Here is a 16,709-nt window from a genome sequence, read left to right as displayed (position 1 = left end):
TGTTACTAATTTGTTTCCCATTTCCAATTGGCTTTTACTTTTTTCAGCTTTGAGCAGTAATTCAGTCCCCTACGCCTCCCTGATTGGCTCTGTGTCCTCCCTCTCTAGCCAAACTACCACTCAGTCCTTATATGATAATAACTCTCTCCCACGATTCGCTCGAAAAGGTCTAAACATCTTTGTCTCTATTATTTTCTCTGTTCAAGCGCTGTTTTAGATGTACATCAGTCCACCTCCATTTCTGGATCAATCTAGAGTTCTCTTGTGCCTTTTCACTCATATATTTTCCATAGGGGTGCTTGATCTGGATCAATCAGTGTAATTATTAGATGACTGTCACCCACAGTCCTTTTGAGAATAACCAAGTTCTATTAAGTGAAATTTATAAGAAAATGGGAGACAACCAGAACTCATTTGAATAAATTAGTACGTATGGACTAATTTGTTAATTGAAATTTGTAAGCAATCTTCCCATTATATCTTTATATTTTGCTTTGCTTTTGACCAACAGCTTGCTTTAATATCTGTTTTAAATAGTGTATCACCATCACAGATGTGCTATGAAGGTAATATATAAATATACATCTATAGGGTCAGAAAAATTGGGGCCAGTGCTGCTGGACATTATTTTGGACTCTAGTATGATGCCTGAAATGTTGAAGAATCAAAAAGAAAACAAGAATTTAAAACAAGCAAACAAACAAACAAAAAACCATCCTGTAGTGTGACTGTGTTGTAACCACATGGTCATTTTCAGCTACATTTACAGGAAATGCAAGATAACTGTCTTAGGCATGCTCTTGAAATTCACGGTGACAAAGAAAACTGCATTGTGCAACATGGCTTCCAGCTTGAGCCCCCTTGAGTCATCACTGTTTTCCGTTCGTAATTTCAAGAGATCCTGGGGTTCACTAGCTTAATTTTTCTAGCCAGCTCTGATTTCTTCCTACAAGCAATTGAAAATTCACTTTTATTTTAGGTGTGATAGTATAAAGCATGAAGAGAAGAATGTAAGCATTTTGGAGAAGGGTCATGAAGACTAATAGCATGAAACAAACCTTCACAAATTTTTGCCTGGCAAATCTTCAGCTGGCAGATCGTTCTAGTTGACCCCACATCTTTTCTTTCTTTTGCCATGCTGTCCATACACTCCCTTCCACACCCATATCTAACTCTGATTCCCAGCTCTTTTTCTTTTTCACTCAGTATCTTCATCAGTGGACAAAGATGTTTACACCTGAAGTAGATTGTAGGTACTTTTGGGGTTTGATAAATGGGGTTTCAGATTAAGCTTATTTTAAGGTACTAGTGCAGTCAGTATGTGTGTCCAGCCAAACTGTACAACCCCTGCCTCTACAATCTGCTACTAGTGAAAACATTTTTGAAGTTCTAATTGTCTGATGTCCAATGTTGTCTTCAGTGACTGTTGTCTAAAAGCAATGGTGCATGTTATTCTAGTCATTCATGGTTGCATGTGAATGTCAATCACCTCAAAATTTCATAAAATATGTAAGTATTTCTAATTTATTCAGAATATGTAATCAGTCTTTTAGACCTTGATGCATTATTATTAATCCTCAAACTATCCATTTCATTTTTTATTGTTTATTTTATAAGTTAGTTTTATGTTGGTTTGAGGTTTCTTTGGTTTTTTACCATTTTCTTTGCAGGTTCAGGTGTCTCCGGTTACCTTGGTAACCATCATTCTTCAAATTAGTTTTTCTTGATTATGCATAAGTCACTTTGTTTTCTGTCAAAACACTATTCTTTCCCCTTTAGGGCTCTTTCTATGTCTGTTTCTCAGCTCACCTTTCCTCATCTAATTCAATGGAGTTTCCATTTCATGCAGTGCAGGAGAAGGAGTTTGAAATGACGTTAAGAGTCATTACTCAAAGCAGAGGTCGACACCAGGTCTAACTGTCTCATTTTTCCATGCCTAGCTAACCTCATTGACTCATATCACAGTAACTCTTTCCTCTACACTAGGAATGTTAGCTTTGGGAATATGCTTGGTGACTTCTTTTAATTTGGCTTCAGAGCTCATCTATCCAGAGCATGTCCTGCTTTGAGTAACCAAACTATTTGCCTGCTTCTCTCACATATGACATCTTTACTACTTACACATTTCTAGCCATTCTAACTACTGCATTTTCTAAATTCTAGAGTGATGCCATCACTGTAGTTTAGTTTAAATTCTGTTCTTGTTTCTTGTTCAACAGGTATGGCCAGTCATCCCCCAATACCTATCTTGGAACTTGCCGATCACATTGAGAGACTGAAAGCAAATGACAATTTGAAGTTCTCGCAGGAGTATGAGGTAATTTTCCACACTTTCTTGTTACTCAAATTTTTTAAAATGTCATGCTTTCTGTTCTTTTAGACTTCTATGTCATATGTACCCACCTTGATGGCACCATTTTTTTATGATATTAAAACCTCTATAAAAAATGTTCTTTGTTGGTGAGGTGGCTCCTTTGTAACATTCTATTCTCTCTTTATGAGCACATGTGTCACGCAGAATCTATGGACACATGTTTGAAGTACTGTGTAAATTATGCAGCACTTAACTCTTTTTAGTATACACAAACATCCATCTACTCTGCAGTTAAAATATCCCTGTATTATTTTTAAAATCTCATGTGTAATGTTGACAGGACACATACAGTACAAGCTCCAAAGAAGTTTTAATCCATTGTGTTAATTTTGCATGGATTAAAAGAATCTGCAATTGATTGGTGTCTTTCCTAATTTGACAGTTTCAAGACGTTGTATTTTCCTCCTATCAATACTAACAGATTGGTAATCTGTGAATGATGGTCTAAGAGCATGAAAGAATTGAAGTGGAAGAGAGTAATCATTTACAAGCCACCTTGTCAGTAATCCATGGAGTATACCTCCCGAGACAGGCATTGGTACTGTGGAAAGTATCAGCCTCTCATGTCAGTAGTTTGTGGCTAAAGGCACTTCAATAGCCATCCATTAAATACAGCAAATTATAGCTGTTTCTTCAGTATTGATATGGTCAATGTCAAAAATCTGTGGAGTAAGTATGCACTGAACCATCAGAAAAAGAATGCTTCTTTAGACCAGCTATGGGCAGTCATGTCAGTGATCCAAGAATTAACAGCTCCCACAGGGATCACTGACACAGTATTTCCTTTATAGTCTGTTGTGTCACTAATCCTTGCTTAAAACTCCCCAAGACTTTGTTAGCATGGTAAAGTAAAAACCCCTGTTACTCTCATTTTTTTAGAGACTGCACATTCATTGCATTTGTAGGTTGATACGAATGCTGACAGTACAATAAAAAAAAATGAAGAACATTTTCACAGGTGGATTCCATAGTAACATGTGACTGCATGGTACAGAGATCCTGTAAATGCCCAATGTATTTTAAAATTTTTGACAGAAAATTTTAAAAATTAATGCTACCATGATAGAGAACTACAATTGCTTGTTATTTAATTGAACATGCTGTTCAGAAAGACCATAAGACTGCTCTAAAAAATGGTCTCATTAGATGTCAAAAGGAAAATATAGTCTCAACTATTGATGGAAATAGATGTGTTTGAAGAGCACAGGGCTGCTGTTTCAGGGCTGCTGTTTACTGTTGCAATCACAAAAAATGTGGGAGTGTCTTCTCTCATTTCTGTGTGTAAATCCTGTGTTCTTAAGTATGAAAACTGTAGCATATGAAGAAGCAGGGTAATTTATATGACACAATGTTCACTATAGAAGAATGTTTGGTATGAATTTGACAATGATTTCCAGTTTTACTATGGGCAAATTCCTTAGAATATCTGTGTGAGAAATTCCATTTAATAAATAAAAATCATAATTATAAGACAAATAATGTAGTTTAACTTTCATAAAAGCAAACAATACACCTTTGCTATGTCTTGAACACATGGGGGAGATGACATAGTTCTTATGCTGTAATATAACCTACTTACAAGTTTTGGTGTTTTATATTTCCTTCATTATTTAAATCATTAAAATCATCTTGAGAATGTAATCTTAAGCTTAGCGTTTGCCAGCATTGTGTAGATTCATTAAATCATTAAGTTCTTAGTATCTGTCCCTCCAGAACTTGTTATGAATCTGTGTAAAAAGTTTTAACTTTTTTTTTTTTTTTCTAAATAAAGCATACCATATAGGGCCAAGTGATTAGACATTCAAGACTAAAATGTGGGCAACTGTGGCCCAACATCAAGCTTCATTCATATTGCTTTGTCCAAGGGGTTTCAATATTTATCTTTGAAATTTCAGCTTTAGAGATCCCCCTTCATTTTCATCTACTCCAAGGTTCATCCATTTTGAAACAGAATTAGTGAAAAGAACTGCTATTTGATTTCATGGTCTAGTCTAGGCAGTGGACTAAGGCTGCAGTTTGATAATCACTGTAAGTCATCTCCCTGTCTTGGCAGTCCATTCCTGTTGTCTCTCATGTGCCACTCCTGGCACTAGCGCATGTGCAGCTGTTCAAGGATTATCTCAGGAAACAGATTCAGCTGAAAACTAATTGTTTTATTTTTCTTTGCTGTTTTCAGTTGGATCAATTCCCTGAACTAGCTCACCACATGGCTGCATGAGCTCTAATGCCAGCAGAAGGGAGCTGGTGGGAACATTTGTGGTCAGGGATTGGGACCTTCTCTTTCAGCAGCAGTGCTCACTAATGTCCCTAAAAAGCACCGATCCGATTCCAAGTCAGAAATGGGTACAGTACAGATGGTAACAGTTCAGTTATTATCACTTCAGATTACGTCTGAACTGGTGACACAGAAGGAAAAATGGATATTTTTCATCTTCTAGAGTTAAAGGTGTAACATGCAGTAGGAAACCACTGACCTTTCTTGATAGTAATAAAGTCCTCCAGTTAATTCCCATTTGGAGAAACAAACATTTTTCATCACTTACCACTGATGATTTTTTTTTCATAATTCCCATTTCTCCTTGGCATTCCATTATTTAATTTTACTTTTTATGGAATTTCTTACATTGCATAGATGAAATTCTTAAAAAAATAGACTGATAGTGTACAACAACTGTTATGACAACTTTGCCATACTATGAAATAAAATATATATGTACAGTTTCCTGATGAACACTGACTTCTTCTCCAGCTTGTACAATTTCTTTCAGAAGGTTAGCTCCATTTCAAAAGGATGTTCTAATTATTTTTTTTAGCACACCCTACTTTGATTGCCATTTCAAAAGAATTACTTGTTTCACAACTCAAACACATATTTTCCTGTTTTATGCACCCTTTTTAGCTCTTCAGAAGTATTTGAATATTTGCTTCAGTTCCATCCTTACTCCTGTTCCATCCACTGCCTTTTGATCAAAATTGTATAAAAGTTTGATTTTCTCCATTCTAAAGAGTGGCACTTCCTTGGCTGTTCCCACTTTCTCTTCAGACAGACAGACAAAAACTGTCCCATCTCTTCACTACTTCCAAAAGAGAAAAAAAGTGCTCTCACAGAAGGCACACATCTGTGTGCTGTCTCCTCTGCTGTTTTATACCCTCTGGCATTATTTTCTAACAAACCTCCTAAACTCCCTTGCACCCTTCTAGAGAAGGTGAAGGAAAACTTCTTTGTAGACCTAGACCATGAGAGAAGACAGGATTGCTTTCTTCAAATAATCCCAAGATCAACCTACTGTTCTCCATTCATCTGGCACAAAGCTTCCAAAATGGGATTTTTTTTGGTGTTTGTTTTGGGTTTTTGTTGGTCTTTGGGTTTTTTTTTCTAATAATACGTTCTTTTTCATACCGTGGGAAATCTAGTTGAGAAAGAATCTGAAATTGCTATTATTGAAATAATAAGCCCAAACTGCATCCCTCTGAACTGCCTTTCTAAATGGAATGCCCAGGGTAATGTGGAAAGTTGGGAAACTAGGTATTGCAATACAGTAAGTAGCAATATGCATAATATAAACTATATATTCTCAGGGAAAACTTTAAAAAAAAAAAAAAAAAAAAGGAAAAAACCACAACTGCTTCATGGCTATGATGTGATAAAAGGAGATAGGTAGTGGTATGTCCTCTTCTCAGTGAAGTTCATTTCTACTTCAAAATAAATTTTTCATGATCCTTCATTAATTATTATTATCTTTGCAATCCCCAACCTTTAGCAAAATGTCGGTTTACCTTGTTAACATGACATATCCTTTATGTCACATTTCTTTTGTATTCTCTAATTTAAAAACAAGGTTCTTGACCCCAGCTGATTATTAGAGTTTTTGCTGACTTTGGCAGTTTCAGTGGGATTTTTATGTAATGCAAGGCTCCATATGGACTTGACAGCTGCTAAGCAGAAAGCCATATTCATAAGAAACTAACCTTTATATCATATCTCCTTTTTGACTCAAGCTTCAGAATTTAACAATAAAAAGTGGTCATGGGGATAAACTGAATCAGAACAGTTATTTTCTGCCTATTATACACAATACACTAGATGTATTTGGAAAGTCATTTCCTCTTATAACATAGAACAGAAAATCTGTTCCTCCAAAGTAAATTCCTGAGTCTTCTGTAAAATAGTTTTATATTTATTATCTGGGATCTGTAGTCATACTTTTATATGTGTAATTGTATGATTTACAGTGTGTGTGTGTGTGTGCACTGTTTAGCTGACGTTACAAGAAGTATTTTCCCTCATCAGGCATCTCACTGTAAATTACAGCCAGTCTTTTGCTTTAATTATGAGTATTGGAAAAAAATGAATTTTTACTGTGTGCCACACTGTGGTACTATTGAAAGTTTTATTGTAGCTTTTCAGTATCAGTGGGTAGGGTTTGTGATAAGAAGACAATGTACAGAATATAGTACATTTATGTTTTTTGTACCTTAAGCTGCAATAAGATAAACACTGGACACTAAAACACAGTAAAATTTATGTAGTAGAAGCACATATAAAACTTAATATTTATATAAAACGCTTTAGAAGTCCACAAAGAACAGGTAACCTAATGAATGAATCCATACCAAAGAAGCAGCTGCACCTAGCCACCAAATCATTATATATAGTAGTGAGTCATATACAAAAATCAATTTCTTCTCAGAAAAAAATTGTTTTTTTATTCTTTATCTGTGCAAGTTTCCTATTTTCTCATATTACAAACAGCATTTATTGGTATTCTGTAACTTTACTTTCACAAGATGTGCTCCATTTATTGAGAAACAATTAGTGTAGTCGGTGAACAATGAAAAGTTGTTTGTCTTCTTATTAATAGCACATATGCTGTTTCATTCACCTAGTTTGTTTGGTGCTTAGTTCTACCTAGGATGCTATCCAAGCCGCAGAATAGTTATGATAGAGATTTTAAAAGACATAATGCATGAATCCGAAGTGGCAATAGTCAAGATTTATAGTAACGTATTATCTCCTTCCTTTGAGCTGTGAATGCTTCCTTGGGAAAACAGCATTTGTTTATGCTTATATAATTAAAAGAATATTCAGATAAAAGAAATCTGGTGTTATCATATTAGCATTATAGGTTTTGGACTGATTCCTAATGCTATTTTGCATAAGGATTCCACAGAGACTGTTTAAATACTCAAATACTCTAACGTCAGTTTTATTTTGCCCAACCAAAAGCAGTAATATGTGTAGGAAAAGAAAAGTAGTCTACTTCTTCTAGCAAGAAAAACTATTCAATGACAGACTATGTAGGTCGTTATAGGTAAAAATGAGTTTTGTGGGGCCTTTGCGATACTTTTATGGGCTTTATGGAGGGAAACAGAGGAATCAATGAAGAATTTCACTTGTTTACTCCCTTATTAAAAAAATAAATGTTGACTGTGCTCTAAAAACATATTGAAAATTTAAAGCAGCAGCAGTGTCTCATAAGAGACAATTACAAAGTTTAGTGTTTAAAAGCTGCTGTATTTCATATATTATATAAGCCAAAACAATAAGATACTTTAATCACAAAAATATTTAAGCTAAGCCGGGTGTTTCATTACTCAAGTATTCTTCTGATCCTGATGTTTATTTTGTACCTGAAGTTGCATGTAATCCTCTGTTCTCAATAGAAAATTATTTCCACTACGAGTGGTTATGATATCATGGACAAAGGATTTTAATTGCAGATGGGGAATAAACAGATTACACTTTACACTGGAGGCAAAGAAATGCAAAACAGTAGGGCTGGTTCTTAAAAAGTCAAGCTTTTTACAGCATTTTATAGAATAGAGACTCTCGTTCAAAGGCATTTTCAAATGGTTTTCCTCCTTCAGTATACTTCAGTTATATTAAATATAGCTTGTTCGATTCCATTAGAATCAAGTTGTAAATGATCTCATTTAGTTAAAGGAATATTGACCTGTCTTTGTTCTGGAGAGGAGTTTGGCAAAACCCTTAGTTGTGTTTCTAGATGCCTGTGAACAGTTGCTTCACTTTCCCTCGAGAGTCAAGAGGAAATGTCTCATCTGTGCACTTTTAACTGTTTTTAGGACAGAATAGAAACATATATTTGAGTTCCAAATAAGATTTAGTTATGTAAAAAATGTGGTTTTGTCCCCGCATTTCTCTTAGAAATGGCAGCCTTTGCAGTGCAATGTGAAAACCTCTGCTTTAAAAAGAAAACATAATTCCAGTTGGCAAGCTGCTGTGATTGTGTATTAATGTTCATGCATCTCGCATTCATGTTTTGGTAATGCAGTATGTAAATCTCATTCTATTAGCAAGTTTCCTGCATAATACAATAGCATCCTATTATAGATTCATCAACTATGATATGAAATTCTCATCGCAGTCACTGACATTGGTATGAGGGTCAAATTGTTCATTTTTATGGGTAGCTGACTGCTTTCTCCAGTTGTGCAGAGTCTATCTGCATTGACATCCTCTCAAATTTATCTTCTTCATTCTTCTTCCTCTGTCTGCTCTTAGGTTTCTCCATGACCCAGTGCGTTTAGGTGATTTAATTTGGGCCTCAAACACAGTGCCTACAGTACTGAGAAATTCTTTACAGGACATGCCCTTCTGGGCTTGTGAAACCTGTGCACTAACTCATAATCCCCATGACTCACAAAGACTCAAACCTGCTGGCTCTTAATTTGTTGGCATAGTTAGTGACCCTTAGTAGAGCTCTGTTGCAGGGCAGGCAGATATATGTCAGCTTACACCAGAAGGGTGGCATTTTGTCATACTCATGTATTCCCTGGTAGTGTACCAGGGTATACTCTTGACAGATTCAGGATCACAGTAGGGAACGTTTGCCTCCTGTTTAAGTAGCAGAAAGGAAAACATCACAATGAGGAGGTACAGAGTTTATTGGAGAGGGGTTGTTTGAAATTATTTTGGAAACACTTTTTAGTTACCATGATTCATAGTCAAAGAATTATTTTGTGAAAACTGTATCGTACTAGTAAATATTGCTCAAGTCTTTTCAGAGTAACGGATCAGACTTTTTTCGGCAGCCAGCCATCTAGAACACAATAGCTGAAAGATTAGTCAAAGCATGGGAGGTTAATAGCAGTATTACAGATATCTTTTTTTCTTTTGCACAAAGCACCCATACTACACAGTTATGCTATGAAGAAATCCAGTTCTTTCTTAATGACAGCTTTATTGAAGGCAAGCTTTCAGAATGAATATACTAGAAATCCTTTTAAAGTACCATCCATTAAACCATTAAAACACTCATTAAAACTGTTAGTACAGACTTGTTATTCATGAGTTATTGGTCTTTCACACTTCTGAAATGTGTCTGCCAATACCACTCTACTCTGTGTTTCAGAGTGGCTATTATGTCTGAGGAAATATAGATTAACTTTCTTTTGCCAAAACAGTGTTTTGTGGGAGGATGGTAAGGCCACAGAGTGGTTCAGATTGGTGAGAAAAACAGGAACGATTAAAGTTCAGTCCATTTGCCTGGTTTTGACATAATTTATGTTAACTATGTCTGCATGTGGGCCTAAATATTAATCACTGAATTACACCATCTGGCCATACATCATACAAAGAAGTGAACGGGGAATGTCATGTGCTGCTGTGATGAACATATCCTCATTTACTTCTACAAATAGATTACACAGAAAGCTGCTGTTTGATTTTTTTCTTGGTATTGAAAAGAAGGTTTAGATCGCTTAAACAGTAAGGAATGAAAATGGGAAGAAGAATACTGAACAGTTCAAGCTAAGCTGTAAATGTAAAGTATCAGCATAATCTATAAATTCACATTAACTGTAGGTATAATATAGAGCTGAAGCTCTCATAATGGGTAAGAATCTACTTAGACCATAATTTTCTAAGTGTAACTCTGTATGCAGAAATGCACCTTGAACTTTGTGTTTGCAAATAATTGTAATTATGAATAGATAGCCTATGTGTTTGGTTTTTTGGTTTGGTTTGGTTTTTTTAATATGTGTACGTCCGTTTTATTTTTTATAGGGTAAAGCCCAAGTCCTGCAGTCCAGGCTCAAAACTATCAGCATGTTAGTCAGCCAGTTTGTTCTGTTATTTTCCAGTTTTCTTGTCAAGTTTGAAGAGAAACATATGTGACATCTTATATTGTGGAGTAATTTCCAGAATATTTGTGAACTGTAGCTAAAAACCTTAAAGATCGGGCAGAAAGTCTCTTTCAGTTACGTGTCTAGAAAAATGCAGAGCAGTATTGCCCCGTTCTGGGGCAGTGGGATGCAGCTGTCATGTTTATATATATGGCTATCAAAAAATTCTGACTAGGTAGTCACAGATAGTGTAGATGTTTATTTTGAAATTACTGTGTTTATGTTCCAAATTAGTACTAGAGTTCTGAGCTAAACACATACTAATTACTTTCTAAAGTACTGAAAACTTGGCCTGCAAGCACCATGTACAAGTTATTTCCCTCCATTCACTCAAAAAAGAAAAGAGGGGAGATTCTTACTGAGAGAAGTCATTATGTAAATTTGATTGCTTTTCAAGTCATATGATGTAGATGAATTTCTTGTCAGCTGATGAAGAGGTATATTACATGTCTTAAATTAAATATATATGTATGAGACTTCTCTCTTGCCAGTGGTGATGGAAGTGTGTCCAATTTTTTTCCCCTCACTTCAGGTGAAATAAATAGCACTTAGCAGTAAAATCTGTGTTTTTAGAAATAAAGCAAGGCTTACCTGCTTAAAATTCTATGAGCCATCCATCTCAGAGGATGGGAAAACATTGCTGTGAAATTCATTATGTAGTCAAAAAAGTAATGTTTTGGTCAGAGAAGGACCAAACCCTAATATTGGAAGGGTCAGGATGCTATGTTTATGCAATAAGCACAGCACAGAAGTGATGTCTACTTTCACAAGTGGCCTAATCATAGAGTAATGGAATCCTAGAACAGTTTGGGTTGGAACGGACCTCTGAAGGACATCTAGTCCAACCCCTTTTCAATTAGGTCAAGTGGCTCAGAGCCACCACAAGCCTGGCCCTGAATCTTTCCAGGGATGGGGCACCCACCACCTCTCTGGGCAACCTGTGTCAGTGTTTCACCACCCTCATTGTAAAATGTTTCTTCCTCATTTGTAGCATGAATCTCTCCTCTTTTAGTTTAAAAGTTAGTCCAAACCACAACTAAAATCTTCATGGCCTTCATCATGCTCCCAAACAGTTCATTTCTTCCTCATTCCTCTAAAAAGTCCCATTTCATTTGCTTTTGAAGGAGGAGCTGCCACACACTCTGCCTCAACTATTGTGGTAAAGCAGTATGCAAAGGGTGGGCCAGAGCCCAAATCATCACACTCCTCTGCTCAGCAGATCTCAGCTAAGTTATGCAGAGGAGCTCAGCCAGACCTAGTTCCAGAGAACTGTAATGAAAGGTAACAAAATTCAGGAAAATTAGCTGGCAACTGTTATGAAAGTTTATTTAGTCTAGGGTGTTAGTAGATAGGATAAGGTAGTGGGACTTGGTTTCCTAATCAGAAATGCTGGAGTATTTGAAGGCCTCCCTTATCAGGGAGCCAGGCAAAATGGTTTCTTTATTTAGAATAATCTCAAGAAAGAAGCACAGCCATTCTCTGGATGTTACATAAATAAATAGTATATGTAAAAATGCATAAGAATGAAACAGATTTCTCACTGTCCAAGTAGTGATTATTAATCTAAGGAATAAATCCTAATAGATCACATTAATTATTTTCACACATGTTCATTGTCTGATAATACCTACTCTAATATATTACAGGTCATATTTCATTTCCATTAACATAAAATGTAGTCACAGCTGTTGCAACCCTGGGAGGAGCCAGCATAAGGAATGTAAAAGTAGTGGGTTGATGCTGTAGAGGCAGTATGGAGCTTCCAACTTGTGTTTTGTTGCTGATCTAGTCATTGAAGGGGATCACAGTGTTGGAAAACTGCCCCATCAAGGCTTACCTGTGTCATTAGTTTTTATAATTTACAGCAGCCTGGCATAGGGAGCTGCTGATTGATACTAGGATTAGGCAAAGGACATGAGCCGCAAACCTGGCTTGCATATACACATGGATGAAATGATTTTAAGGTCTCCAATGTTACAGAAAGGGAAAGTAAAACAATACATGATTAATCATGACTTCTTAGTATGAGATGACCTTTCATACAGCCACTACCATAGTGGGCATAAGCAAGTGTTACTTGTTACGTATTTTGTATTTACACAGTTGTATGTATACCTCAACCATAGAGGTAAAAGTAAGTGGTAGAGCCTGGAGTCTTCCTACTGATGAAGGGTGAAGGAATGTGCAACATGCTTCAGTACCTCCGTGGAACATGAAGGAAGCAGGAAATAAACAGTGATTCTAGGACCATATACAGTTATATGTATAAATAAGAGATCATTAAAAAATTAAATATGCCTGAATTGCTCTCTTATTTATGACTCAAGGAAATAAAAATCAAGTCTCTTTATGCTGTCCCTGGATGATATGCTGTTTGTTCCCTGAGCAACACTGGTATCATGTGTTGGCCTGTCATCAAAGTGAAAGAAGAGAAACAACATTATATTTCTTCTGGAAGCAACATTATTTTTCTTCTGGAAAACTTCTTCAGGAGCATTCAGAGTTTATTTAGTAAAAAGGATACTGAATTGTTTCAACATGTACATTTAGTAATAGGGAAAGACTGTAATATTTGTTCTCCTTCATCCCAGTGTTTTTGAGATTTCTGACATTTTTATCATTCTGTGTTATGCTAGAACCCCTGACTGGCCAAACTGAGGGAAAAGATAAAAGGTGGATACCATAAACTTGCTTTTCTGGAGAGAAAGTGTGGATTCGTGAAGTCTATGGTTTAAATTCCTGATGGAAATTTCAGATGCATAAATACAAAAGGCTTTATGTAATATGTTACGATGTGTTTCAAAGTAATAATTTCTTTCCAGAAGCAAAGTGTTTCCAGAGTAAACTATGAAAGCATATGGTTTGTAATAATTATAAATACAAGAAATACATACTCCTTAGCTGAAAATTTCATTTTCTTCTCTTTCTTTCTTGAAGTCTATCGATCCTGGTCAGCAGTTCACATGGGAACACTCTAACCTGGAAGTAAACAAACCAAAGAATAGATATGCGAATGTAATTGCATATGACCATTCTCGTGTTCTACTCTCAGCAATAGAAGGTAAGGAGACCTTTAAGCTTAAATTAATTAAAACCTAAAATCCAGTATAATCTTACCTCCTCATATCTTTGCATAGTTATATAAAGAATTGTTAAGTAAAGTACTTGTGGTAAATTCCTATAATGACAGTACTTTCCTGATGTTAATTCTCAGTAATTCATTATGAAAATGAACTAAAATTGACACAAGGTCACATATAGCAGTGAATGCATCAGATCCCTATGTATACTCCAGTGTGTTATCTAAAGTAAAGAATATTGAGAACTCTCTGTTAAAACTTCCATTTTTATATTTTCCATTTGCAATCTGAATATTAAATGAGTATTTAAACAAATGCCCACATGCAGACGTTGCTGGAACTTCAGTATTTCACTGCCAAAAGAGGTATGACAAGAGCTCTTAATTATATGTTTCTTTGTCAAAAAGCTTTCCAAAAACTTGAACATTTTAGAGTTTTAACTTAAGCAGAGTGTCCAAGTGGTCAGCCCTGTGTATTGTATCTCTTTTACAAAGTGCTAAAGCAATGTGAAGCACTGGTTGTGTCAAAGAGGATTTCTTTTCTTACCAGTTGTATATTACCATTAACCTGCTTCCTGAGATGAAGACCCGTTTTTAGTTTATTCTGTATTTTTGAGTCAGGGATGAATGATTGTCAGAATATAGTTGATTATATATTTAATTGAAACAAATTAAATGAAAATAAAATTTACCATTAGTAACTCTGACAGCGCTTGCATATGATACGTAGAATGTGGAAAACTGTATTCAAGGTCATAGTTATTTCAGTCCTAACGTAATACAAGTTAAACTACAAGATGTTTTAATTTGCAGTTATAAACAGCTTCTTATACTGGGCTACTCCAGACCTGAAGATACTGGATACAGTAGGGACAATATTTTTTGGTGTAATCCATTTTAATATTAGCTGTTTTGTGAAGACAAAGTCAATCCCACTGATTGAAGTTTAGATTTTCACTTTTTTATTGCAGCTGGATGCCATGAGCTTTGATAACACAGATAAGAGCTTCTCAAATGTATAATAAAATTTAAATTATTTCCTTGAAAAATTTGCATATGGTAATCTGCTTATGTTTGTTCCACCTCAGAGGCTCATATAGCAGTTCTGACAAGAATTTTGTAACATCACTTAGAATTTTTCACTTTGCCTTGTAGAAGAATATAGCTGCATAGAAACCTGCCACTACGTGGTGGAACTAACTGTCTCAACAGTGAAGGGAGGATTTTGTAACTAGCATTATATTTGACATAATTCAAGAAAAAGATCCCTTTCTGTGTCACTGGTCCAAACAAAAGACATGGTCAGGAAAGGCCAGAAACAGCAATTAGATAGCCATTCTGAGTTGTTACATAAAGCTATTTGGAAGGAAATGTTTAACTCAGAAATGAGTCTGCGTGACAGAAGACTCAAGATTTTCACAAGATTTTGTTTGGAAAAAAAACAGTGGAATGGGAGGAAGAAGGACAGGAAAAAAAAATCTAATTGTAAATAAATTTATTTGTTACCTTATAAGGTAGACATCATGGATTAGAAAGTTCTGCCAGGTTCCCCTTCATGTAAATGACCCATGAAATAAGATTTGCATATTCAGAGAATGGAAGAAAACTTAAGAGGCACAACAGAAAATGTTAGTCAAAATAATTAAAAATCTCAAATTACACAGTACATGAGACTACTTTTAAAAATAATAAATAGTAAAAATATGAAAAAAAACTACATTGTCTCTGTAGGAAAGGACTGAGTATTTAAAGGAGCAGGGACAATATACAGTTACACTGTAATTCTTGATTCCTTTTTTTAAGGTAGTAGTACCATGACAAGGCTAAAATTTCTAACTGTATAATAGTCAGTGACCCTAAACAAATCAAAATATATAGCCCTTTGAAATACCAGTGTTTCATGTAAAACCACAAATGGAATTTTGACCCATTGGGTGATTTGCATAATTTTAAGTATTTTTTTTGTCTTCATTTTATGGTGAAAAAAGCAACATAAATAAAATATTATATGCCTTTTTATGCTATGATAATTTGTCTTGAAAACAGTAATAAATCAGTATTTAGTTATCCTTTTATTTTTTTTCCCCTGGGTTTTACATGATTGTGTTTCTGAAATTTCTTGCATGCACCTTCATAAGTGTAATACTTAGCCTTTGGTAATAAGTGTTTCTCTTTCAAGTTTCAAGTAAATACTCTTCCAATGAAAACATGCAGTCTGCCTAGCATTTTAATTAGCGGAGAACTGTTTGTTTTTATGCTACCAGGGAAATCATTACTTTGAATATTATTTTTTAAAAAAACTTCTCCTTTACCTATGCTACTATACAAGTTGATCAGGATCTTAATTTGAACTACATTATATTTTTTTAGAACTATGTGGAGAATATTCGGTTGGATTTTACATATAGGCCTTTTCTGCAATTGTTTGGTAGCCTTAAGAAGACTAATGTTATCCGTGAGATTTGAATAATACCTGTGCTCTTTCTAAGATTAAAAACTCCAGCCTACACCTAGATGCTTGTTCCCTATTTAAGAGAAAATATATATGTAAAAGAAACTAACCATCTGCCAAACTAATCCTGCACTGATGGACATTTAGCTTCTTGACAGTGTTGCACAAACGTAGAATGCTGTAATTGCTACTCTAGGAAGTGGCGTGAAGCTGTTTTTTTCATTTACCCGTCTGACTAGCCCATAGGAAGCACTTCCTAGAAATTTCTAAGAACTATAGAGTAGAGATTTGAAATTACTTCTTTCCACCCGTTGATAATGTCAAGTTGTTAAAAAATGCATTAGCCCTGACACACAAAGCTTAGTAACACTCTTGAAGTGTTTATTCTCGTACCTTTTATAACTCTTGTTACACGTGTTCAGACCTGGTTGTGAATCCCCACTGCATTCTTGGCCTCTGTAATTGTATGTAGCATGGAGTTTCACAATGTAATTGCTCATTTTGCAATAGGTATTTTTATGTTATTAAACTCATCACTGTTTTAGTCTTATTACATTAGATGTCCCTTTGGAAGGAAAACTAATATTACTTGTGTTAATTAGAATTTCCACCTAAAAGAAAATATTACTTTGAAAAATCTTGTTCCCACATTTTTGAAA

The 16,709-nt window shown here is 35.2% G+C and overlaps 1 protein-coding gene across 10 annotated transcripts in view; it reads left to right on the top strand.

The window, feature by feature from the left end:
- The window catches only part of PTPRD (protein tyrosine phosphatase receptor type D), a 366,746-nt gene that overhangs the window by 289,551 nt on the left and 60,486 nt on the right, over nt 1-16,709 (top strand). For 7 of the 10 annotated variants that reach the window (XM_065046079.1, XM_065046080.1, XM_065046082.1 and 4 more), the window contains 2 exons: nt 2,220-2,317; nt 13,457-13,580. In XM_065046079.1, the coding sequence (XP_064902151.1) occupies nt 2,220-2,317; nt 13,457-13,580 (222 nt within the window). Of the gene's footprint in view, nt 1-47; nt 168-2,219; nt 2,318-13,456; nt 13,581-16,709 lie in introns of all 10 variants that reach the window. The other 3 variants (XM_065046078.1, XM_065046083.1, XM_065046087.1) reach the window with 1 other exon arrangement.

This window comes from Columba livia, chromosome Z (assembly GCF_036013475.1).
Source record: "Columba livia isolate bColLiv1 breed racing homer chromosome Z, bColLiv1.pat.W.v2, whole genome shotgun sequence".
NCBI classification, from domain to species: Eukaryota; Metazoa; Chordata; class Aves; order Columbiformes; family Columbidae; genus Columba; species Columba livia.
The sequence above is the reverse complement of the archived record's forward strand: the minus strand, read 5'-3'. Positions and strand labels throughout refer to the sequence as shown.